The 27583-nt window shown below is 37.5% G+C and overlaps 1 protein-coding gene across 2 annotated transcripts in view; it reads right to left on the bottom strand.

Moving 5' to 3' along the window:
• LOC137038586 (solute carrier family 12 member 5-like) overlaps positions 1 to 27583 on the bottom strand; it is a 112251-nt gene that overhangs the window by 20101 nt on the left and 64567 nt on the right. The window contains exons 9-26 of one of the 2 annotated variants that reach the window (XM_067413269.1): positions 25511 to 25678; positions 23337 to 23435; positions 23061 to 23118; positions 20816 to 20990; positions 20527 to 20645; positions 15824 to 15922; positions 15463 to 15582; positions 14353 to 14457; positions 14088 to 14256; positions 13744 to 13939; positions 12827 to 12996; positions 10145 to 10276; positions 9955 to 10062; positions 8821 to 8946; positions 8234 to 8421; positions 7287 to 7301; positions 7013 to 7146; positions 1953 to 6872 (exon numbers count right to left, since the gene is read on the bottom strand). In XM_067413269.1, coding sequence (XP_067269370.1) covers positions 6781 to 6872; positions 7013 to 7146; positions 7287 to 7301; positions 8234 to 8421; positions 8821 to 8946; positions 9955 to 10062; positions 10145 to 10276; positions 12827 to 12996; positions 13744 to 13939; positions 14088 to 14256; positions 14353 to 14457; positions 15463 to 15582; positions 15824 to 15922; positions 20527 to 20645; positions 20816 to 20990; positions 23061 to 23118; positions 23337 to 23435; positions 25511 to 25678 — 2273 coding nt within the window. In that variant the 3' untranslated portion in view covers positions 1953 to 6780. Of the gene's footprint in view, positions 1 to 1952; positions 6873 to 7012; positions 7147 to 7286; positions 7302 to 8233; positions 8422 to 8820; positions 8947 to 9954; positions 10063 to 10144; positions 10277 to 12826; positions 12997 to 13743; positions 13940 to 14087; positions 14257 to 14352; positions 14458 to 15462; positions 15583 to 15823; positions 15923 to 20526; positions 20646 to 20815; positions 20991 to 23060; positions 23119 to 23336; positions 23436 to 25510; positions 25679 to 27583 lie in introns of those variants that run through there. The other variant, XM_067413270.1, reaches the window with a different exon arrangement.

The raw sequence follows: 27583 nt of genomic DNA, 5'->3' as shown, positions 1-27583 counted from the left end.
GTAGAAATGTCGGCTGTGTAGAAACACTCTTGCACACATTGCTGGGAAAGTTTCAGAAGTTTCAGAAAGACGTACGTTGCCATAAAATAAAAAAAACACAATCAGCGCTTAAGATTCGGAGGTGAGGCCTGGAGATTTTGGGTTAACACACCAACATGCTGAAGCGGGTATCGGGAGCACTGGATGAATGATGAATAATTCTACTGCTAATCTAAAGAAACTGCAAAGGCCTTTCCGTCTGGTGTATCCCAACATGACAAGATAAATCAACTGTGGCAACTTCTCTTCCCATGAGTAACTTCATCAAGTCTAGCTAAACAGCCCATTCTATGAGTCAGCATTCTCAATATTGCACCTGAACACATTTTCACACACGCCGCTTCTGCAATCGCTCTTAAATAATCATTAGCACCTTCTGAAACACCTGCAACTTCAAATTCAATTCGCTGGTTATTTTATAAGCCCTGTTAGTCGACTAGTAAACTGCGTTCTACCAGTATAGAGCGCAACAGTGCCCTCCCTCTTGGTTCCAGAAGTTATTTTCCCATTATTTTTCACATAAGGATTTCAAAAAAGTCTTTGTTAAAAGCGTTACAAGCCATGAACCAAGCCAACCTGCTATGAGATGAATCGTAACTTTACAAACTTTGGTTGGAAGCAAAAAAATACAAAGGTACAAAGAACTACAATCCCATGAAGCATTGCGAACATCACAATCAAATTACAAACGTTGGATACATATGCATTTAAAAATGTTGATTATATATGTAAACAATGTATTTTAAGACTATTGCAAAATATGCCTATTAGTGCAGCCAATTGATTCATTTTTTTAATAATTAAGTGCACAAATAATCACGATTAATCGCACCTAACATTAACATTTTTAACATCTTTTTATATTGTAATAATATCACAGTTAATCTCCAAATGAATGTAGAAACAACAGATATTTTAAATATTTGATCTAACACGTAAGAAATATAATTAAAGTTAATAAATACTTAGTCTTCACTGCATAAATGATCAACTAAATATAGATTATATTTATCAAAGCTTACAAAAGTGATTCAGTCAAGAGCAGTCTTTTCTCACAACTCTCATCCTCAGTGTATTTTTGCCTGTTCAAGAACGAAAGAGAACTTGAGTCGAGTGTATCACAAGAAATTCACAGACAGCACAGTACCAGTACAGCTTTGTTCTTCTTTTTTTGCATCTTATTGTGCTTGAATGATAGTAGTTGAATGAATGATAGCGTGATCATACTGTAGCGCAGCCAAATGATGACGAAAAAGGTGTTAACACGTTCATTTTGACAGCTATAATGCCTAAATATGTGGATATTTTGAGAGTGTAAGGGAGACTAAATTATGCCGAGGGCAGGGTTTAAGAGATATTTTGGTGCGTTTTGCCTGTTTCGACTCACTGATTGGTGGGATTTTCTGAACAGCATCATGGGTAATGTAGTTTTTTACCACGAATTCCACAGTTATACACAATTATAACAAAAAAATAAACAAAAAACAACTTGAAATAACGCAGGCTGATGGCTTCAACAGAAGCAAATGCTATCAATTAACAACCTCATAGCTCACGGTAAGGCTATCTTTAAAGGTTTATAAGTCATCGGTTAAAAAAGTTTCCCTATGGAGTAAATCAATGGAGCTTTTACTTCTGGAACCACACTGTTGCACTCTATAGCCTTGTTGCAGGATAGTTACACGTCAACTTTGCATAAAAACATCATGATTCATCTATATGCATTCTAAGGGCACATTCACACAGAATGCGTTTTTTCATTCTACTTTTCCATTCTTTTTCAATGTAAACATGTACTTGACAAACGTCTTCAGCCACTGCGCTCGTGTTTTGCATTTTGCAGCGTCTTGCGCATGACACGGCTTGCTAAAAACGTGGTACTCAAATTAAAATGAGTAAACGCGTCTCTAGACCTTGCACTTTTTTTCGTTCTACTGACCGGAGTCTTGCATTTTTTAAAACTGCTAAAACGGACACTAAGGGTCCATTCACAGAACCAGTTTTCCATTTCACCGTTCTACTTTTTCATTGTTTTTCAATGTAAACACAAACTAGATGGACGTCTTTAACCTTTGCGCTCGTGTCTCGCGTCTTGCGCACGACATGGCATTCTAAAAGTCTGAAATTAAAATGAGTTAAAACGCGTCTCTAGACCTTGCACTCTTTCATTCTACTGACCGGCGTCTCGCATTTTTAACTGCAAAAGTGAACCATTCACACAGGGCGCATTTTTTCCAAGTTAACCGCGGTACTTTTCAATCGTTTTTCAATGTAAACGCACGCTAGACGGATGTGTTTGGCGGTTGCGCTCGCGCCTTTTGCAGCGCCTCGTGCATGACGCAGCGTCTAAAAACGTGACGCTCAAGTTAAAACAAATGTAAATTTTTAAACATGCATTTTTTCCCCCACTGACTCGTGTTTTTAACAGAAAGCACTTTCCAAAGTGAATCTGCCCTAAAGGTGTTTACTTCAGGTTCCCTTACAACAGTGCTCCACAGCGAGGACACGAAATAAGAATAAAAAACACCAACAAATGTGATGCAGATATGTGAGAAAGAAACACTAACTTTGAATTTTTCACAGTGCTCATTTCTAGTTATGCTTTGGCCAATTCGGGGTGACTTTAGAGTTTACCGCCCCTTCCGAGGGGAGATAAGGAACGACATGCTGTACAACACAAGGTTTATGACTCTTCTTTATGTCTTCAGCCTTGGGGAAGGATAAGACGAATCTGATAAAATGATATCGAAAAGCCCTTTGCATCGATGTGAATTCAATTCAGATATTCTATATATATCATGATGAACGGGACTTCAGACATCATTGTCATCCGCAGAGTGAAACCTCTGTTATCCAACAGCCAATATGGCTTAATCGCGACATAGTCCCGGCATGTTTTTCCTTGCATGACTTAAATAATGTGGAAAGTTCTCATAAAGCGGTCACCCTGGCAGATACGGAAGCTCTGATTTCAATCTATAATACCTATACCACTATAAACAATTCAGTAGAAAGTAATTTTAGATCCTTAAAGAACTTACTAAACTGTAATTGCATAGGACTCCAAAGAAGCCAAACTCGTCTTTTGTGTTGTAAATTCGAACGCACGGCACAGCACTGCAAAAGTTCCTTCAGATAAGATTATCGTTTTAGAACTGAAGCAATAAACTTGGAAGAATTACGATAGGTAGCACTTATTACGTACTTTGCAATTTCTGTTTTGGATAAAAAAAGATCAGTTGAGCATAACTAGAATACTGATAAAGAAACCGTACCTACTTAGCTAAAATTCAGATTCTTTTTGCAAACAACGACTTGGTTAAAGATCACTTCTAAGAACTTATAGACCACAACCTTTACACACTACCTTTCTACTACAAGTGTGAACTTTGACATGACAACATATGAGGAAAGATGAGGTATGTTTGAATAGTATAAGGACAGACTGGCGGTGACTTTTTTGACCAAACCATCCTAGTCCTAGTTGTAATCCTCAAAACCCTGTAAAAAGTTTTTGGGTGTCTGAATGTAAATACACTTTCGATTTAAATGCAAAAAACATCTATAAATATTCATTTTTTTATACCTTTCGTGTTTTTTTTTTCAGTCTTATGTTTTGGGGGAGTGCAATATATATTTACATTTTGATGAAGGTAGCAGCAACCTCAGCACAAGTCGATTTTTAAAGTTTAAAACGTACATTTAGTTATTTTCCTTTTTAAGTTTCACAGTTACACAAGACGATATTTTACTAGTCTATTCAATAAATCTGATATATTCCTTTTTTTAATCATTGCAATTTTACAAAAAAATAAAATAGTTCTTTAGATAAATGTTTTTAATATCTTCTATTTCTACCACACATGGACTAAATAATATGCTCGTGCTCGTGAATTGAACAGTCCGCATCAGTCGCTCACAGATGCTGCTTAAATGTAGCAAATTAGTGTCGTCTTTACAAATGTAAAAATTAATGAAAAATGTCAGACATTCATGGCAAACATTAGACATGATTTTAAAATACTATGCGGTTAAAATATGCTTTTGTTCACAAATTTGACTCGGTGAAAAAGGATGATTTCATTAGAATAAAACTGCATCTGGTTTACAAAGTAACTGGTAATATCAGACACATGATATGTTTTGATGCCGTGACCCAGCACTGTCCTTTTCTTTATGAAAATGCAAAGATTGGTTCGTTTAAAAAAAAAAAAAAATTATTTCCTCTCATATGGCACGATTCATATTTTGTGATTTGGCAAGAGATGTACATTTACCATGTTTTTCCATGATTACAATCAATTCAAAAATTGCTGAATGAATAAATAATTTTCTTTGTAAATAAATATTTGAAATATAAATACTAATTCTTTTCTATTTACATTCCCTTACGATATATGTAATTCTACTATTAAACGAGATTATTCAGGATTATATCTTTATGGAATATTTGTATACGAGTTTTTCAATTATACAGCAGTTCTGTTTAGACTCTCTCCACAGTATGTACACGTGTGTGACGATATAATTCATGTCTGCTGATGATATTTTTCCATTTCATGGATTAAGTCAACATATTTTGTGAAAGGAACACATCCATCAAACCTCCAATATTATAAAACCTCTTTAAATCTCCTCCGGTACAAACACACGCACACACACACACACACATCACACACGCACATGTGGTCCAGCCCTCTCATGTCGTACAGTATATGACTCTTAAAAGGCTGATGTAGTCAGAGGACATGCAGATGGTCAAGGGCAAAGCTGATAGTCATTGATCCAGTAGTGCTTACATTAAACACTGGCTCACATTAAACCCTGGTCAATTCCGTCCTTGGTGTAAAAACGCACCTCAGACAATTACGTGGTACACTGGAAGACTTGTTTTCAACAAAGAAAGATTCCACTCTATTTACCCTATGATGGACGATAAAACGATGGGGTGACCGTATAGGAACACAACTGAAAGCCTAAAGGGGCAGTCACACTAGATTGTGAGTTTCATTCACTGACATTTAATTGCAAAGGACAAAGGACTTTGAGCTGCCTATTTAAATAGCTATAAAATATTTGACCAATAGAGGTTTTAAAGGTGTCATGACGTGAGAAATAAAATTTGCCTTGATCTTTTGACATATCAGTCAAAGTCTTATAACACCCTGCAAGTTTCATAGCATAAAATGGTCCCTTCATTCTAATAAACATTTATTTAATCAAGCTCCAAAAACAGCTCGTTTTGATATTGCGGTATCTGTGATGTCACATGGGCAAAATATTTAAACAAAAGAGGTTTGAGCTGCCTATTCAAATAGCTATAAAATATTTGACCAATAGAGGTTTTAAAGGTGTAATGACCTGAGAAATTAAATTTGCCTTAATCTTTTGACATATCAGTGAAAGTCGTATAAGTCTTATAACACCCTGCAAGTTTCATAGCATAAAATGGTCCCTTCATTCTAATAAACATTTATTTAATCAAGCTCCGAAAACAGCTCGTTTTGATATTGTGGTATCTGTGATGTCACACGGGCAAAATAGTTATTGGCATCAACCAATAGTTTCACGTCGTCGCACCGTAGGCCCCGCCCACTGCCGTTTGCATCGCTTGCTTTTCAGCACACTAACTTACACGCAAAAGCGCTTTCTATGCAATGCCGTTAGCCAATCATAACAGAGCGTCCGTTTACTGACACGCCTTAAAGGAGCCGCCCCTTAAAAACTGATCATTTCAGACAGAGGGTCATATATTTTAATGTATAATTTATTTTTGTGCAAAATAGCTTTAACAGTGAACTGTTAACATTAACAGTGAACTTCAAGGAACATATCAAAATAATAATAATAAAAATCCATGTCATGACCCCTTTAAATGTAATATTGCAATTAAAAGGTGGAGGAACATTTTAGTTTGGTACTCATCTATATACACTGCCATTCAAAAGTTTACGGTTAGTAAGATTTTTTTTTTTTTAAAGAAATTAATACATTTATTTAGCGAGGACACATACAATGAACAAAAGTGACCTTTACATTGTTACAAAAATAAATGCTGTTATTTTGAACTATTCATCAGAGAACCCTTAAAATAGTAAGCAGTACAGCTGTTTTCAACATCGATAATAATAGGCAGCAAATCAGCTTCACTGTTTTGATAAAATAAATGAAGCCTTGAGATTTCTTTCAAAAACATCAAAAAACCTTATCGACCCTCAAACTTCTGAATGGAAGTCTAATACCAGTTTAGATAAAAGACAGTGGTGGTTTGTAATGGTCACTGAAATCCTTTCAACATTTAAAATTGACTGTTTTTTTTAAGGTCCACCCACAATAAATGTGTAAAATCTAGTGTGACTGTCCCTTAAGACTGTTTTGTTCAGATATATAATATTAGATAAAGTTTGGATGGGTCAGAGTATTTGGTCGGGTGTCACTTAAGAACATGGGCTTTTGGGAATGAGTCAGAATATTGTAACAAAGACCAACTCAATCATTTACTGATCTGTGTGTGATCTACACTGTTGAGTTAATGAAGAATGAAGCCAATAAGAGGAAAACTTAATCATGTGGAAGAAGTGACATCTACTAAGCTGGTGTCTTTTAGACTATGTAGTGCAAAGTCATCTGATATGTGCTGGGGCGTTATTGCTCATGGTGTCGGTAGGGGTTACTGGGACGTTCCGTTTATGCAGTGAGGGACAGAGAGGTGAGGAATATTTGGTGGTTGAGCTGAGCCCCTCAAGAGTAGATGGTTATGACCTCACGTCCACCTCCACGCACGAGCAGGACTCTGTTGAGACCTTCAGTCAAGACCTCGAGGAACTCCATGTCTGTGTGTATGAAGTTAAGCGGCAAACTTTAACGTTTACATGAGAGCAGCCCCTGTCATACACAAGAAGGGAGTAACTTCACTGTAAAAAAAGATTTAGGTAAGATAGAAAGATGATTTTTTTAGAATAAAAAAGGATACAGTTCTCTTCTCCAGTGCGGTTCCTAGGTGGTCCAGGCATGTTTAGCAGGACTAGTTTAGCTTCTTGCGACTTCTTCACAATGACCTCGTTGAGCTTCTGCGCGTGGTGCATGCGCCTGACGTTCGACTGATTCCTGTATAAAACATCACACGAAGAGCATTGCAAAGACGTTTCTTATGACTCTCGATATGAGAGATATGAAGCATAATTCCGTAAACAAATCTCAAGAAATCAAATGAAGTAGCATTAGTGTTATCTTGAAAATGTACTCACAGGTTCTCCCATTCCCTGAGGCATGAGCAAAGGAAAATAATGGTGAAGAGAAATACAGGATCACAGCACAAATTCAACCGCATTTTAAAATCAACGTCATTTTAAAATTAAAAATTCAATTACTTTTTTAAACCATAACTACAGTCATCAGTCGAGTGTCAACAATACATGAAAAAAGTAAAATTTACATAATGTATATGTTTTTATTTATGTATTTTAAATGTAAATTTATACACATACACACACATTTTATTGTAATGAATTTTAATGATTTCAAATGTATTTATTAATTATAAATATAGTTAATCATTTAAATTAATTACTAAATGATCTAACATTAGTACTTTTGTTATTATTAATACACATACGCGAGCGTGCACACTCACGCACACACACACTTTATTTAAATAATATTTAAGTATTTAAAATGTATTTATATTAAATTATAAATATTATATTATATTTATATTAAATTATACTTAATTACTTAAATGATTTTATATTAATATTTTTAGCTGATTAAGTGTTTTATTGTATCCAATTAACAAGACTGATGAACTAAATTATATTTAAATGATTAAATGTTATTGACCTTGAGATTTTGTAACTGTGAGGAGGTGCAAATTGAGTTTTGTTGAATTAAAGTGTCAAAATGATAACCTGGGGCTCCAAAGACAAATGTGAAAATTAGAAAAATATCTAAATTAGCATTAGTCTATTGTTTTTATGTGTTGTGTTTTTTCCCACATTAAAATCAGTGTCGGTATAATGTCAAATCTCTATGTAAAGGTTTGACTAACATCTCACTCTCAATGAATAGAATTTTACAATGATTCAATGAATATTTCTTTTTCACTCAAATCAATTTTTTGATCGATTCATTATAGCTACTATTATTCACCTGACACAATATATATTTAGCACGGACCGTCATTATCTTGACTCACGGTTTCATGTTGAACATATCCTTTATGGTTTCAGGGTTGACCACTGCTGGGTTATTGGTCTTCTCCGTATCATCCGTCCAGGTCATCTGCAGCTCCTCTCCGGGGCTCATGGCCGCTGATGCGGGAGCGGTAGGGGAGGTGGGGCTAGTGGGGGTTGGGGTGGCATTTTTTCCCTGAATGAGTTGAACCTGTCGAGGACGGGAGAGACGGAAAGACTAAGAGAAAGGTAAAAAGAGTGAGAGGGTAGAGAAAAATAAAACAAAAATGAAGAAGTGAGAATTGATGCTTTTCTGGTAACCTTGCTTTCAGAAGGACATGGGAAAAAGAGAGGAAGAGGGGGAGAGAGATGCACTGCCAGGGTGTTAACAGAAGAGAACGGTTTTCTAGTAGATAATGACTGAGAGAAGAGAGAGAATAGCAAAAATGGCAAGTGATAAAGAGATGCTATCTTCATGGCTGATAGGTCCGTGTTATCATCTAATCAGCCAGAAGGAAGGGCGTGATTAGCTCAAATGGGAAACAAGCACAAAGTCAGACACTTGAAAGATGAATGTATAGAGAGAAAACAAGTGAAAGACAGCAGCTACCTCCTCCTCGGGTTTCTCTTCGCCACTTCCTGTCACTGACTCCTCAGCGATACTCCTCTGGGGGTGCAGGTTTGAAGGGTTCTTTCGCCGTATGGAGCCACGGGACACATCTGTGATGCTCTGAATCTGATAAGACAACAACATCTCTGTTAGACTGGTTCAAAGGGTTAGATTAATACTATTTACCGATGCTGTATCTTACTAAATATGTCTGTTAGAATAAACCTTGTGAAAATGAAGTGTGCTTGCTTATGCACTAAATGTGACATGATCTTCAACAATGCTTAGGTAGGTTGTACGTGTCAAAGTAACATCCACATGGATGGCAGGACCCAAGGTTTCCCAGCAGAACATTGCCCAAAGCATCACACTGCCTCTGCCGGCTTGCATTCTTCCCATAGTGCATCCTGGTGCCATGTGTTCCACAGGTAAGTGACGCACACGCACCTGGCCATCCATATTATGTTAAAGAAATTGCTCTGTGGTCCAGTTCTGATGCCCACTGTTGGCGCTTTCTGCAGTGGACAGGGGTCAGCATGGGCACCCTGACTGGTCTGCAGCCCCATACACAGCAAACTGCGATGCACTGTGTATTCTGATACTTTTTTTTATCAGAACCAGCATTAACTTCTTGAGCAATTTGAGCTACAGTAGCTCATCTGTTTGACTGGACCTCACAGGCCAGCCTTCGCTCCCCACATGCATCAATGAGCCTTGGCCCATGAGCCGCCCATGACCCTGTCTCTGGTTCACCACGTTTTCTTCCTTGGACAATTTTTGATAGATACTGACCACTGCAGACTGGGTACAAAAGAGCTGTAGTTTTGGAGATGACCCAGTCGTCAAGCTATAACAATTTGGCCCTTGTCAAACTCCCTCAAATCCTTACTCTTACAAATTTTTCCTGCTTTCTAACACATCAACTTTGAGGACAAAACATTTACTTGTTGCCTAATATCTCCAACCCACTAAAAGGTGCTGGGATGAAGAGATAATCAGTATACGTAGGTCAACTCTGAACTCTGAAGTTCAGCTAATTGCATTTAATATTAAATTGAACTTAAAAAAACATTCAGTAAAAGTATGCTAAAGTGTACTTCTTTTCTTTGATTTGATCTGCGGGAGCATAGATACCTCTCTCTCACGCTCGTTCTTGGTAAGATGCATCTCCTTGAGGATTTGCGATCGCTGCTCCATCACCAGGGTCTTTTCATAAGTGTAGGCTGAGATGTCGCTGTCATGCTTGAATTAAATGAAGGAAGAGGTTAGAATGATGGTCGCAGTATCAGCTTATGTGTGTGAAGTAATCGTGTTCGTTCCTCACCATTTCAACCACCTCAACCTCAGCATCAAAGCGCAGGTGATAGAGGAATGTCATCAGGTCTTTCTTCATCTGAATGCTGTTGTCGTCCATCTGAGCCACAGTGAAGATGCGCATCTTGCACTTCCTCCAAACCTACAGATGAAGCACAGTTATTGTATAGGGCTGTTTCTCAAAAGCGTTTTGAGCCAAGTTGATCGTAGAGACCATTGGTGCTAATTGTTCTCCGATTTACTTAGGCTTACACTGCTTTTGAGAAACAAGACATGAACTGAATGTGGTCTCACTAGGCAGCAACTGATTTAAAGTGCTGAAATTAAAGCTTAATTGCACCACTTTACATAGCCAGCAACTCCATTAATGCTTAATAATTCATTTCACATATATGCAACACATAATGAAAGACTTGACACAATTCACACAGTGAACTCCCACAGTGTTTGACGTTAACATGTTGAGCAAATAGTTCTCAATTAAACTGACAAGCACAACAAATGCGCAGCACACAAATATTGGGTGAAAAATACTTTTTATGAATAAGTAAGATACAAATTTAAATATGTAAAATGGAAATTGTTATAGTATGTTACATATTACATATTAATATGTTACATATTTCTCTTTGATACCAATCTTTAATTTGAAAGCCGTGTTTATAGCATCTGTAAAACTGCATTCTACCATCTTAAAAATATATCTACATTACGGCATATGTTTTTAATTAAAAATGCTGAACAGTTAGTACATGCGTTCATGAGCTCAAGACTAGATTATTGTAATGCTTTACTGGGTGGTTGCCCTGCTCGCTTAATAAACAAACTCCAACTGGTCCAAAACGCAGCAGCTCTAGTTCTTACTAGAACCAGGAAGTACGATCATATTAGTTCAGTTCTGTCCACACTGCACTGGCTCCCTATTAAACATCGCATACATTTTTAAACCTTGCTTATTACTTACAAAGCACTAAATGGTTTAGCTCCCCACCCCAGTACTTGAGCGAGCTCTTAACACATTATACTTCATACTCCATCTATTGCGGTCTCAAAACTCTGACCATTTGAAAATCAACTGCAGGAGGTCGATCCTTTTCCTATTTAGCACCTAACTCTGGAACAATCTTTCTAGCATTGTGTGGGAAGCAGACACACTCTGTCAGTTTAAAATAAATCTAGACAAAAAAACACATCTCTTTTTTTTTTTTGTTGGCATACACATAGAAAATTTTTAATTTCTGTTATTCAAATCAGTTAAATGATTGTTAGTACTTCCTGCATTAACTAGGTCAGCCGGAACCGGGAATATACTTCCCATAACACCTGATGTACTAGTTACATCATAAGAAGAATGGCATCTATGCTGATGTTAGTCTCTCTGTTTATCCCAAGGTTTACTGCAGTCAGCCGGATCCGGGCCGTATCCAGTGCAGATGGTGGACCTGCACCTGGACATGACCAATGCATCCCGTAAATGTCTGCAGAGAGCTTGTCAATTAAACTCCCCCTTGTAAATGCCTTATCAGCATGTCATCCTCAAACCCGTTACCAGACGTGACCACTCCAATCTTTCGAATATCTTTTGATCTAATATGACTTCTGACCTGTAATGTTGCCATAATCATAATCATACACTGTTTGTTCTTCGTCCTGAGGACAATTGGCATCCCGACTGAGCCTGGTTTCCCCCAAGGTTTTTTTTTTCATTCTGGCTCTGAAGGAGTATTGGTTCCTTGCCATTGTCGCCTTTGGCTTTTGGCTTGCTCAGTTGGGGACACTTACATTTCAACAATATTACCGATCTGCCCGCATTGACACTATATGATAATTGAAATTAGCTGGATAACAACACCGTTTTCACCAGAGTGGCTGAACAGCCGAATCAAATTCTGTTACATTATTGTCCTATTAACACCGTGAAGGTTCTTTGAAACAACTGACATAAAAAAAGCGCTATATTTAAAGGTGGCTTGATTACCGATCATTTATTATAACATGTTCATTTTGCCCCTATTCAGGTGTGAGCAAAACATGCCATTTTCATCCTTTAAATGCAAATGAGCTGCTGCTTCCCTTCATCTTCCAGAAAATGGCGGGGAACAGCATCTAATTTGTATTCAAAGGTACAAACATGAAAACGGCATGGCTTTGTATACTCCAGCAACAACAAAACTGTTGGGTATATAAACATGGCAGACTATGTGCAGCTCACTGAGGGCGGGATCTATGCTAATAGGGCCGATTAACACTAGCCATGGGCGGGCCTTGGGTAATGTGAGGTCACGGTAGGAGGAAATCTGGAACAGCGTATTTTCAGACACTACTTCTGATATATGGGGATCATAAAAAAAAGAGTGGGTGGATTTGTATTATTATAGGCTGGTTGATTACACACACCGTGGACACACATCAGTGTTCATACACCTTATAAAAGTGAATTTTGCATATAATAGGTCACCTTTAAATGCAGCATGCTGAAATTGCAGCCTTCAGTTTTGAAAAGCCTTGGAGTTGCTTTGATTGCACGCCTCTGATTTCTAAAATGCCGTTTAGGAAGATTACTAGAGGTCAGATCAGAGCTATACGGTTCTTATCCGCAATCAAGCTACCATATCTACCATCCATAATAAAACCTTTGTTCCAGCATTGTTCTGAACACTCTGCCAACATGTATGTATGTGTGTTTGTGTACCTTGTGCTGGCGCAGAAGAAAGGGAAGGAGCATGAGCATGCCTCCATCATGGACAATCCACCAGACGTCAATGTAGCCCTCAGTGAAACGTTCGCCATTTGACGGATATGCAGAGATGTTCTTCGGCACCATCAAGGCCAACTGAGCTGCGGTGGTCTCCCTAACAACCTCTGTGGGGAAAAATTATTGCAATATAGTCAAACACACTTATTTGTGTGGTCATACATAGGGCAGTAGGATGTATTTTTTTTTTTTTTTTTGCTGTGCTTATTTGTAAGGCTATTTGAAAAAATTATTTGTACTCTAAAATTGCTATATCAAAGCCATATGTGTAAACAAGTTGTGTTCCAACTTTATATTGATATTTGATAGCACACACACACACACACACACACACACACACACACACACACACACACACACACCTATTAACCTATATTAAGGTTTACTAGGTTCAAAACAGATTTCAAAGGATGCATTTTGATTGTTTAAGCTTTTAAAAGATACTTAACTTTTTTAAGATTAATCAAATATGGAAAAAACACCAATAAAAAAGGGGTGCAAAGTGTTGCAGGTTACCACTTTTTACACTGTAACACGCTTCACTCTGAAACATGCAGTGCATGTACATATCACAGATTTCATTTTATTTCAGTTGATCCTGCAGCCCTGCTCATAGAGTACACATGCTTGCAGTTAATATTCATCTATGAGGATATCTATCTATCCTTTATCATTCTTTATCATTACACATAAAAGGCAGTTCACAATCATCCTGTGTTATCATAAGCAGTAAAACTATGCTGACACAAAAGTCATGAAAACATGGGTTAAAAGGATATCAACCAGATATGAGAGATCTTTGCCACACTGTCCAAATTAGCCCACCACATATGAAAATCCATGTTTAGTCTTACCAATGAAGTTTCTGCAACGGTGGAGCTCCTCAGGTTGTTTCCAGTTCTTGGGGAAGCTGACCAGAACCGCATTGTGGCGGAGGCCACCTAGACCTCCAGCTTGGATCAGATGTGAGGTGGCATCCCGCAGGTTAGAGGAGATCACTACCTGACTGAATCCTTTCACCTTCTCAGTCTCCATTAGCTTCCTTATGGACTGAGAGAAATAGAGGTTATTAGTGTCCCATTTCATGTAAAAAGGGATCATTGCCTCGTGTTTGGCTTCAGGAGTTGTGTGTGTGTGTGTGTGTGTGTGTGTGTGTGTGTGTGTGTGTGTGTGTGTGTGTGTGTGTGTGTGTGCATACTTGGTCTGCTTTCTGTGCTTGTGGTTGGTTGATTAAATAGGTGCCCTCCACACACGCTCCCACGATGGTCAAGCCTTTGCCTGCTTTCAGCTGATTGGTCAGCGACAGCAGTCGAGGTTGCTCCACGTTCTGCTCTCCATCCAAACCCACAAGAACCAGAATCTGGGGCCTGGAATATTGATAACATTTAGAATTATGATGACCATTTTAATTTATTCTCAATATTTTGCCATATACACAGATATATTACTGATCTGCCACTAACCTCCAGTTTTTAGTGTGAGGAGGACCTTGCTCCAGCCTCATCAAAGCATAGCGGGCGGCACTCAGAGAGATGCCACGTATCCCATCACCCCACTCTTTCTCTGCCCTAAAAATACAGAAAACACACAACCACACTCAATTTAGCCCTTTTCAGTTTGCAGCCAAAAATAAGTGAGGATTATTTGATGGGATAGAACTATTTTATTAATCAATTCCTTTTTTTAAAATTATTTTTTAAGTTATTGCTGTCAACCTAATCAAATTATAGTACTGTTAAATCAATACTTTTATTCAACAAGGACAGATGAAATGTACCAAAAGTGACAGTAAAGTATACGGTCATACATTTTAAATGAAAATTCAGCTTTGTCATCCTAGGATTTAAAATAATTTAAAATATGTTAGGATAGAAAAAAAAATAGTTATAATATTTCACAATATTACTGTTTTTATTGTATTTTCTAAAAAATAAACTGCCGCTTTGGTGAACAAGTCCTTACCAACCCCAATCTTTCAAAACATTAGTGTAAATATTTTTTCAGACAATATTTTAATAATTTATTTCCTTGGCTTTAGTAAGGTTTCCTGGTTCTAGTCATGTGACCTCCTTGCCCTTATGTGATCATGTCATGTTCTCCCCTAATTTCATGTGTCTTGTTCTGATTGGTTCCCTTGTCTATGTGTCCATATTTCTCATTGGTTCATTGTCTTGTCATGTGTTTCAATTCTGGCTGTTAATTGGTGGCCATAGTCATATGTACATGAAAATTAATTTCCACCATTTTATTTTAGGAAAAGGATCCCTTCTAGGGGGATCATATTATTTGGGAAGCCAAATGTTAAAAACCTCTGGATTAGCTAAAGATTCCTCATCCGTGCCTTCCACTATTAATCATCTAAAACTACAGTATATACATTTACTGTGAATAATTACTAAGCCACATTCATCAGACCTTTAAATAAATCCTCTAGCAAAAAAAAACTAAAAACTGTAAAAACAATATTGCCTTTTCTGCCTAGAGTGAGATTGATCTAGGCTGTGTGAAAATCATTAGGTTTTTTCTTTTTTTGCCGAGTCGTTTCCCTGTGAGGCTCATTTAGGCTTGCTTACCCGCAGAATTCGATGTACTTGTAGATGCAGCCGGCGATCCCCATGGCAACAATGGCGTAGTACCAGGAGCAGAGGAACATCAGGGTAAGACACAAGCTCATGCCCAAGAGTGACAAAGCCCTGGAGAAAGATCACCTCAGTCTATCTCATGCTCATTTGTCCAGTTAGCAATTGCTCACAGTTACATAATTTTGGTATCAGCTGTGACAGCCACAGGTGGCTGTATTCTTAGCAGGGGAAGAAGGACTTAATTAAGTGGTGTGATGTCTGTAGCATTTGCTTTAACATTAAAGGTTATGAAAGACTAGACCTTTAACTTTCATCCACTCAAATATGTATTTGCACATGCGTAATTATGTACCAGTGATAGAACTTAAAGCGAGGCCTCCAGTTCGGGGTCCTGAGCAGTGTCTGCAGCGCACAGGCCAGGTTTACAAACATGTAGCACATCAGAAAGAACCTGCGGGGGGAAACAGAGCAAAACCTCATCAGTATATGTAATATTGAGAAAATACTTCCTCTTGAAAGTCGTTATGCTTTGTTTGGCAGCAATTAACCAATATTTATATATTTAAAGGTGCACTATGCAACTTTCCGTCCACTGGAGGGCGCCTATTCAAAACAAATGTGTAGTTTGATGACGCAAAGTGTGAGCGCAGCATCTGGGGAGATGTGGTCTTCACATCACAGCCGGTGGAAAATAGGACTCAGGCAGAAATCACCTTCATGCATGCGGTTATTAACGTTACTGTAGTGTAAAGCAGAGCAGGACCGAGTGTTGTGGAGCTGAGCACAGCTGCTGGAGCGATTGTTAAACAAATACCCGCCTCGCGAATACCGGGACTTTTATTATGACGGGACGGGACACAGTCGCCGGGCGCCTGCACTGATCCGCTCTTCCGGTTATGATTTTGAGGTAATGCAGCTCTGTTTATCATATTAGATACATTTAGGTGTGTTTAAAACTATGTTATGACGTTACTCCGTGCGTTCACTTGTTCACACTGCTAAGAGTAAAGCGCTCCTGCCAAATAAAAGCCAAAACCGAGGGTAGCGCAGATATGACGCAATTGACAGACGACTCCCTCAAACCAAATGCTGAAACATCCCTGTCCTTAGTTAAAATAGCAATTTTCTCACAATTTATAAACATCTGGGATATTGTAGGTACTCAACTGAACAAAATATATAACACCGGCCAAAACTAGTGGTTTTTGGATATTTTACTGCAAAAATACTACATAGTGCACGTTTAAATACTTATTTATTTGCCATTTATCAACAGAAATATTATGGCAAACTGAAAACAAATTGGGCAACTTTTATTAGAGTTACTAAACGTTTTGGTTGCGTATGGTAACCCTCGTTCCTTTAAGGAGGCAATGGATATGTCACATCACTTGTGACTAATAAATTGGGATCACGCAAGAGAGACCAATCCTCTTCGAGTTCAACTAAATGAGCAAATGAACATTGGCATGCGGTCTATGCATCCCGTGCCTGCACAGTGCAGGTATGAATGCGGAAGTGGGTGTCTGCATCACCCTGCGCTGACCCGGTTTGCAGCGAAGGTACAGATCATTACTGAATGAGGGTTACCATATGTAACTGAGATGGTTCCTTTCAGTCAGTCGCTACTATGTCACGTCGTTCATGAGGAAGAGTCATCACTGCATGACACCGCTGGGAAAGCGTAGCACCTTGGAGAAAGGGAAATGCTGTGGAGCCACATCCTGCCCGAAAGGAGGTATCAAGGGAGAATACATGTATGTACTAGCCAGTCTAGGGTAAGCCAACATATGGCATGTCTCTGGGGTGGTTCCAGCCCGTGGTTCATACTCATACTCTGTCGATGGAAAGACACTGGCTAGCCAACAGGGTAGCCGTACCGTGGAAATACACATACTTTGTGGGGTATATGCACCACTGTATATAGACACCCACCCTAATACAGCTTCTGAGCCAACGAGTAATAGGCCTGGCGTCAGATAGTCCACCACATCTGACCACCAGAGGGTGACATAGGAACTCATCAGATTAGTGGTTACTGATTAACCAACTGGAGCAATGAGCGCACGTATCTGGTCTGATGGCGAGAATGGCACAGCAAGCTGACACTTGAGCCATCTCATCGCACTACTGGCCGCTGGAGGCGAGTATACGTGAAGGAACTGGTTTTACACGAAGGCTATATTATCTAGCAAATGTGTTAGGTGTCACCTAGCCCACAGCTCTACAGATATCTGTCAGCGAGGTGCCTTGAGTCCCCGCCCAGGAGGAAGCAACACTCCTTGTTGAGTGTGCACACAACCCGAATGGGCAAGACGTGTCTTGGGATTGGTACGCCAAGACAATAGCATCCACTATTCAGAGGGCTAACCTCACGCTTAGAGACAGCCGTTCCCTTCTGCTGGTCTCTGTAACAGACAAAACTTACTCTGAGGTCCTGGAGCTTTGCGCTCTGTTCACATGGCACCGCAGAGCGCAAACAGGACAGAGAAAAGCTAGGGCTAGGTCTGCCTCCTCTCTTAATGGAGTGGTAGGAACATTGGGCACATATCTCAGGATCACATGAGAGTCAGCCGGCCCAAACTCCAGGCACAATTCGTCAACCAAAAAAGGCTACAGGTCCCCTACCCTCTTGATCAAGGCCAATGCTACAAGGAGAACTGTCTTAACTGACAGGAACTTCAAATCCACTGACTGCAAAGGCTCTAAGGGAGGCCTCTGAAGTGCCCTGAGCACCAGAGACAGGTCCCAAGAGGGTGTGGGGTGCGGACAAGGAGGATTTTAACCTTCTTGCACCCCTGAGGAACCTGACGATCAGATCATGCTTTCCTAGTGACTTACCTTCAATTGCATCGTGATGTGTGGCAATTGCGGCAACATACAATTTGATGGTGGAGGGAGACAGCCTTTGCTCCAAACCTATTTTGCAGGAAGGAAGCACAGTTCTGATCGAGCATCAGAGTATCTTCGGGGGTCTTCCTGGTGGGAAGAGCAGCATTCGACGACCGGGTTCCACTTCAGTTCATAGAGGTACCTCGTAGAGGGACGTCTAGCAGAAGTGATGGTGTCTACCGCAGACAGCGACTGGATCTCTTACATCCCAGAGAATGTAGAAAAACCTTCTTATAAAGGTGCTGTAAGTGATTTGTGATGATTTTCTGTTAAACTGGATCAGACCGTGCACCATAACACACTTGTAGCCAATCAGCAGTAGGGGGCATGTCCACTCATGATGGGGGACTAGAGAGAGTGAGTAAGGGAGATTTAAAGAAAGACTGTAGAAAGAGAGATGACCCACGTGAATACTGGAAAATCTTTCCATCGCTGGAGAGACCTAAGTGGGAAGTCCTGAAAATGAACACCAAGGTTGCTTTGTTTCTGCTCCATATGCGAGTAACATCGGTTTTGCTGTGTTTCATAGAACTAATATGCTGTTGTTTTAATGCTAGCTGTAGGGCTGCCCTTGACTAAATATTTTTCTACTTGACTAGTAGACATTTTTTTGTCATTAGTAGACTAATTAATAAGCCATAAATCATAATAATGAGCATTTAATTGCATGTATATAACACATAGCCTAATCAGCACTCAGGCGTAATCATTTAGCTCGCCACGGCGCATCAGCAAACGTAATGATTATGAATGTGGCATGAACAGCAAGGAGACTGTTTAAACATTTATTGATGTTTTCTGTGTTTTCGGCTGCAACTAAACTAAACTAATAATACAATTTTGGTCTACCAAGCACGGCCTGGTTAGTCGGTTAGTCAAGAATTAAGGGCAGCCCTAGTTAGCTGTAGTAAGAGCACTGTTTTGAGTTGTATTGTTTGTCTGGAGCTGCTGTGCTGCTAACAACAAACTCTTGCTTGTATATATCCTTGTGTACTGTATGTTCAATTTTTTGTTCTTCCTTGTCGTTTGTTCATTCGTCATCTTCATCTACTTAATTTTTTTCGCAAAGCATTTTTTTCCCCTCTACTTCAGCTATGATAAAAGGACATCTTGAAAAGAATGGAGGGGTGTGTTTGTTAGGGTTGATTTCAAATATCAACAGTCATAAGACAGGAATCGCGTACTTAACCTTTAAGGAAACATTTAGCTGGGACTGTTAGTGAGAGCTCTCAGTACTCCGTATGATAGAGCTCAGTCGTTCCATGTATATCATTTTAACAATTTCCCTGTGCCAGTGTCTCACAGTAGGAGGCTTGGTCTTGATCCACTGGAGTCAAACAGATCTTCTTGTAACTAAAAGAAGCTTATGTAACGGTTTTAGGCATGCATTTGTTAGTGACATTCCTCCTCAGATATTCAATAAAACTAATTCCACCCTTTTTATCTCCTCAATAAAAAAATCTTATATAATTATTTAGTTATTTTCCCCCATAATCAAATAATTAAAGGGGACTGCCACAAACAATGAAAGAAAGATTCCAGCTTTTAACATGTGACATATCTAGAAGAAATAGTAGAGTTTATGTTATTTACAAACCGAGGCATTTGCTGAAGCCTGTGAAGGATTATTTATTAATGTTTTGTGTGTCTGTTGTTACATAAGAATGTTTTTTTTTTCCCAAGAGACCAAGAGATAACTAATAATAACAATATATATATATATATATATATATATATATATATATATATATATATATATATATATATATATATATATATATATATATATATAAATAAATATATGTATATATATATATATATATATATATATATATATATATATATATATATATATATATATATATATATATATATATATATATATATATATATATATATATACGGTCTGTAGTAAATGTAACTTGATTATGTAAACTGCACATAACCCCATATATAGAAACCCATAGAAAAATCTCGAGGGAACCACTTCCGGGTTTTGATATCATCCCTGCAGCACTTTATTGAAGAACAGGCTTTTGGAAGATAGCCTATTCAGCATAGTGAAGAAGTTTTATTACTGTTTATTGCTGAAACTGTTTATTGCTGTTGTTTCTCTGGGAATCATAAAGAATGAGGTGCGCTGTGTGCGTTTGGAAGACTTACATAGACAGAATGGGTGCGACTGAATCCAGGGAGGCGATGATGATGCCAATCTCACAGATGCAGCCCGTCAGGAGGAGAGCCCATGTGGGTTCACCGTTAGCTTTGCCATGACCAAACACCTGTAAAATGAAGAAATATCACTTAGTATGATCAAGTATCGAAAGCATCGATAGAGAGATAATTACAGGGCAAACATGTGCATGTTTTAGCACTTTAACATTTGTTCCAAATGTAAAGTGCAATACAAATAAAATGTATTATTATTATTATTATTATTATTATTATGTACCCTGAGGAAAGGAATGATGCCATCGCGGGAGATAGCCTGAAGGAGGCGAGGCGCTCCTGTCAAACTCTGAAGGCCTGCCCCGCAGGTGGAGAAGAAGGAGCCAAACACAATGACCCATGGTGAAGGCCATGCCAGGGTGCCAATAACCAAGTTACCGTTCACGCCTTCCCCAAATCTGCATTTAGAACAGTTAACATTGTTGTTGTTATAATATCACACAATGATATTGTTTAATATAAAAAAGTCTCGTTAATTGAAATAAGGCTGACGTAATTTATAAAGATTTGGTGAAAAACACCTAAGAAAGAAAATTAGAGGCATCACCATGGCAATTAAAGCCACAATATGTAATTTTTCGCCACTAGAGGTCACTTATTCAAAACAGAGGCATTGCTTGATGACCCCTGGAATTTGCAGAGCTTTTATTATGCCGCAGACAAGCGCTTCCGCTTTTTCCGGTCATGCATATGTGGTGTAACAGCGCTGTTTGATCATATTAGATACATTTGAGTGTTGAATGTTATGCTATAATGCTACTCTGTGTGTTTGGTGGGTGGCTACTATGAGAGAGCTACTACTACTACAAGCTAGATCGATATTAAGCATAGTGAAACATGGTATAGCAGTAAATCAAGAAAACGATATTCAAACAATAGGTTGAGCTACAGTGGGGAAAAAGTATTTAGTCAGCCAACAGTTGTGCAAGTTCTCCCATTTAAAAAGATGAGAGAGACCTGTCATTTTCATCATAGGTACATCTATGAGAGACAGAAATTTGTATTTGAATAGATAAGGAATTTATTTGAAAACACTAGTTTAATTTTTATTTTATTTTATGTGAAATGATTCTAAATAATTAAATTTAACTGTATTGTCTGAATGAAACTTTTTGAAGTTTCAGTTAAATGGAGGCTATACTGAATCTAAAGTAAATCAAACATAGAACCAGGTTATCATCAATCATTAATTAAAATATTAAAATCACATCCTTATTACTTCAAATATATATATATATATATATATATATATATATATATATATATATATATATATATATATATATATATATATATATATATATATATATATATATATATTTCAGCTATAGTTGCCAAGGCAGCTGTCATAGTTATGTTTAGTTGTCTTTTGTCTTGTGTCTCAGGTCAGTTTAGACTTGATTTGTCCCTAGTTAGTTTCCTTAGTTACTAATTACAACTGTCGATCATTTGTTCCCCTATAACACCAGTGTAATTAAAGGTGCAGTGTGTAACAATTATGAGGATCTATTGACAGAAATTCAACATAATATACATAACTATGTTTTCAGTGGAGTATAAAGATCTTACATAATATACTGTTATATTTTTATTACCTTAGAATGATCCATTTCTATCTACATACACCGCGGGTCACCTGTCTGCTGTCTTAGAAGACATCTTTGTCCTGTGTCGGCCACCTTAGCTTCCCTGTGTACTTCGAAAGGGAGGGATAAGCAGTGGACGGTTGCAATTTGCAACCTCACCACTAGATGCTGCTAAAATGTACACAGTGAACCTTTAAACCCTTAGCTTTCTTTCTTTATTGTTCCATATTGTCATAAGTTTATGTGGTTGTGCTATATATGCTCCATTCCTGATAATCTACTGCATGTTTGGATTTTGGATTTAGACCTTTTAGTTTTTGTCAAATACTTTTTTGTTGTGTGATCATTACAGCCACACATGACAGCAACATTTCACATTTTCATTTACAATTGAAGTACTTAATAAACATAATACATATATATATATATATATATATATATATATATATATATATATATATATATATATATATATATATATATATATATATATAGACATATTTAAAACAACAAAAATACATATATACATATATATATATATATATATATATATATATATATATATATATATATATATATATATATATATATATATATAGACATATTTAAAACAACAAAAATACATATATACATATATATATATATATATATATATATATATATATATATATATATATATATATATATATATATATATATATATATATATATATATATATATATATATATATATAGACATATTTAAAACAACAAAAATACAAACATTTTAACCAAAAATAAAAATAAGAAGAAAACAATTTAAAATGAAGGAATAAAACCTTTTTTTTTTTTTTTTTTTACAGAACTATAATGGTACATCAGTGATAAGAACTACAGACTCACTTGTCCCTCAATACGACTCCGTCCACACAGGCTCCGAACAGAATCACACTAGACATGTCTGCGAGAGCAGAAATTTAGGAGAACAACAAAAAGGCATTCACCCTATTTCAGCTATTTTATCACAGATGAAAAACATAAAGTTTTATAATTTTGTAATGTTGTTTCCTGGATATTCAGTTACACTGTATTTTGTATATTTCAAGATGTGGAGTTCTGCAAGATTTCATTTATTTAAGCAAAGCTGGAGTGGTGTTTTGCCTTTGGAGTAAAGGATACAGATGAAGGAGGTGGTGGTGATGGCCAGGATGGTACCAACAGGGATGGACTTCTGAGCATCCTGCAGGTCACCAGAACGGTTGGAACCAGCCATGATACCTGTGAAATACACACAATTACACTGTCAGAAAACACTGCTGTTTGTGAGTCAGGTTTTGCCTATATCATTTAGATTATTGTGCATAACATAATCTTGTTTTTAATTGTTAGTCATTCATTTATTTAAACAATATTACATTTATTCAAGCTGCAGTCCATAAGTTTCACCTCATTGTCGCAATCTCTGTTTGAAACCTCCAATTGCAGTTATTTGCGGAATTATCATCTTTACATAGGTTGTGCATCAGCACAGCTCCTCAGAATGAATGAATCTAATGTTTTTGAGGAGAATGTGTGGCTGTCATTCTTTCAATGCACCAACATGGATATCGTACTTGGAATCACAGATTCTACATCTTGGAAGTACGACCAAAATAAGAATTTTCACCAGACAATGTCATCCCAATAAGAAAGTAACATGTCTGCCACTTTTGTTCTGACCAATTAAGAAAAAAAAAGCATTACATTAAATCGCAATGATGATTAAATCTACCGATCGCTTAGCTTATATGACATCAAAACCTTGTAAATTATTATTATTGTTATAATTTGTACTCAAATTGTTAATGGTAATCATCAGCATTGCCTGACTATGTGTATTTAATTGGTATTAGCGTTACTGGATTACAATCCGCCAGCAAAAATAATGTTTAATTATTCCAGCTGCTGTGAGAAAAGGCTATAAATGATCCGCCACCTGCAGCATCCTCACATGCACTAGCCTACTAGTTGGACTCTTTATGTACACAGACGTGACGTAATGACGTAAAGATGAACAGCGCCATTCTTGAATTTTCAGCACAAAGCTACCAGTACCACTCAAATTAGAACACTTTATTACAAGCTTACCGCTGCGAATCCTGCGAATCAGTAAGGAGATCGTTTTGAACACTGACTAGTTATGTCCTTGCTCAAAAATGTATTTTGGATAATTTTTAACCCAAAATGTTATGGACTGCAGCTTTAAATGTATCTTAATGAACTGGTTTCAAGTAATAATAATAAAAAATTATATATATAATATATATATATATAAATGTTAAGTCATGTTAGTTTGAAATCATTTATGATATATATCATAAATCATATTCAAATTAACATGACTTAAAGGGGGGGTGAAACACTCAGTTTCAGTCAGTGTCATGTCAATCTTGAGTACCTATAGAGTAGCATTGCATCCTGCATATCTCCGAAAAGTCTTTATTTTTTTTATAATTATATAAGAAAGATGCGCTGTTCCGAGTCTTTCCGAAAAAAGCCGAGCGGGTGGGGGCGTGTCGTGTGAGCGGAGCTAAATAATGACGTGTGCAGCAGCGCGCTGCAGTGAGGAAAGTGAGTCGCTCTGTGAGGAAAGTGAGTCGCTCTGTGAGGAAAGTGATTCGCTCAGTGAGGAAAGTGATTCGCCCGCCGCGTGAGGAAAGTGAGTCGCTCTGTGAGGAAAGTGATTCGCTCAGTGAGGAAAGTGATTCGCCCGCTGCGTGAGGAAAGTGAGTCGCTCTGTGAGGAAAGTGATTCGCCTGCCGCGTGAGGAAAGTGAGTCGCTCTGTGAGGAAAGTGATTCGCCCGTCGCGTGAGGAAAGTGTTAATACAGATCGACCGCCGGCCTATCAGTGGGTAAGTCAGTATCTACTGGTTATCACCTGTTTAGCATCCTACAAGCCAGCGCTTTGATGGGCGTAGCCTGTTGCTTTCGCTCTCTCCCTCGCTCTCTCTCACGCGCTTCCGGTAGAATTGTCCGTAAGGCCCATACAAGGAAATTCCGCCCTTGTTAACGTCAAAGGGGACGCATGATCTCAAAAAACTTGCCGAAACTTATGACTAACCGGAAGTAGTATTTTTGACAAAGAAATACTCCCATCAAACGTCCACCTTAACTTTTGAAACTTTGTCTATGTTTAGTATGGGATTCCAAGTCTTTAACAGTGTAAAAAGATCAGTATGCATGAAACAGCATTTCACCCCCCCTTTAACATGTAAACTATTGCAATAATAAAGTATACACACAGACACAAAAAGAGTAAACTAGACGTTTCTATTAATATTTCCCCTGGTAGTTATCGAACTGTCATACTGACCTGTGACAGAGGGGAAGTAGATGCCAACCAGCAGGGTGAAGAAGCTGGTGATGTCAGCCAGGACATATCGGTTAGTGTTGGTTGGTGCGTCTTCAGGGTCGAGTACTGCCATAATACCTCGTTTCTCTATGAATGAATTCTTCTCAGCAAACATGCTGAAAAGGTTTTCTGTGATGAAGAAAAAAGAGATTACATAAAATACTGAATCATTTTTTTTTATATTGAAGCTAAACAATAACATTACTGGTTTACATTTCAAATATTGCTATGATGTTTGAAACTCAAAACTCAGCCATTTTTTCAACATCAATATGTTATATATATATTAACTTTGATAGAAAGGTATGTAATGGATTACAATCAGCTGTTAAATTTAAGAACTCAATTAGATAATACCAATTTAGGTCAACCAATTACAAAGCAATGTTTCATTTTGTAAAGTCTGTGGTGTAAAAGTGCATCTATATTAATAGATGCACTTTTATGGACTTCATAAACGAAACAACAATTTACTGCCATTATAATGCATGGAAGAGTCAGGACTTTTGTAATATTTTTTTTAATAACTCTGATTTTATTCGTCTGAAAGAAGAATGTCATATACACCTAGGATGACTTGAGGGTGAGTAAAGCATGGGATAATTTTCTTAACTATTTCTTTAAAGGTGCACTATGTAATTTTTCCATCCGCTAGAGGGCACCTATTTAAAACAAAGACGTAGTCATCAACGGCAAGTTTAAGCGCAGAATCTTGGGTCATGTGGTCTTCACCTCACAGCTGGAGGAAAAGAATCGGGATAGGACTCGGGCAGAAATCATGTTCATGAATGTGATTATTAGCGTTACTGTAGTAAGAAGCAGAGCAGGACCGAGTGTTGAGGAGCTGAGCAAGGCTGTGGAGCGATTGTTAATGAGATGAACGCATCACACGCCTCACGAGCAGCGGGACTTTTATTATGCCAAAGTCGTCTGCACCACTTCCACTTTTCTGGTCATGAGTATGAGGTAAGGCAGCTCTGTTTATCATATTAGATACATTTAAGTGTGTTTAAAATGATGTTATGATGTTAGTCTGTGTGTCCGCTTAGCAGCTGCTCTGACACTTGTTACACACTGCAGTTAAGCGTTTCTGCAAAATAGAACATAGGTAATGCCGAGAGTAACACAGATATGACGCAGTCGACAGGCGACTCCCTCATACGTCCTGGTTTCTTGCTTAAAAAGGTAATTTTCTCATGATTTACAAATAATTGGAATGATTAGGGCGGATGTACACTACAAAAATGCTCTTATATGTAGTATTTTTTTTCTTGTTTCTAGTCCAAATATCTAAATATTCTTATATCAAGAATCATTTTACTAGATACAAAACCAACATTTGATTTTTTGGCAGAAAAAATATCAAAATGAAGTTTTTGGAGTTTTTGCTTAAAAATGATCTGCCAATGGGGACGAAAACAAGAAACAAGATTTTAATCAGAAATAAGATTATTTTTCTCACCCCATTGGCAGAACATTTTGCCTGTTTTAAGCAAAAACTCACTTCATTTAGATTTTATTTTCAACAAAACTAGAAAAAATATCTTATGTCGTTTTACTTATCTAGTAAATACATCTTGATTTAAGAATTGTTAGATATTTAGATTAGAAACAAGACAAAATTACATAAGTAAGTTTTTTTTTTGCAGTGTAAGAACTCAACTGAACAAAATCTATTACACTGGCCTCTTGTTTTTTTATACTTTAGCTGAACATTTTTTATATAGTGCACCTTTAAGCTAAACATGGTCTGGTAAAGTGTCGGAATAATTTTGATCCCACATTTTTATCAATTTTACTGGTAGTCCACTGTATGAAGAATTTTTGGGTATAATGTCACATTTTTTGGTTTATTTTACTATTTTCACTTAACTATAGTGTCCTGCATCATATAATCATCAAAATATGGGGAAACTATTTTATATCTGTTAATATTTTAAACATGAGGGAAGAACAAAACACTAAACATAGTTAGGTATTTATCAGGAAAAATATTTGGAGAAAAATAGAAGGAAAAAAAACCCTCACAGGACA

Source organism: Pseudorasbora parva, chromosome 13, assembly GCF_024679245.1.
Source record: "Pseudorasbora parva isolate DD20220531a chromosome 13, ASM2467924v1, whole genome shotgun sequence".
Classification (NCBI taxonomy): Eukaryota; Metazoa; Chordata; class Actinopteri; order Cypriniformes; family Gobionidae; genus Pseudorasbora; species Pseudorasbora parva.
Note: the sequence above shows the minus strand (reverse complement) of the source record. Positions and strands in the feature narration are given on the sequence as shown.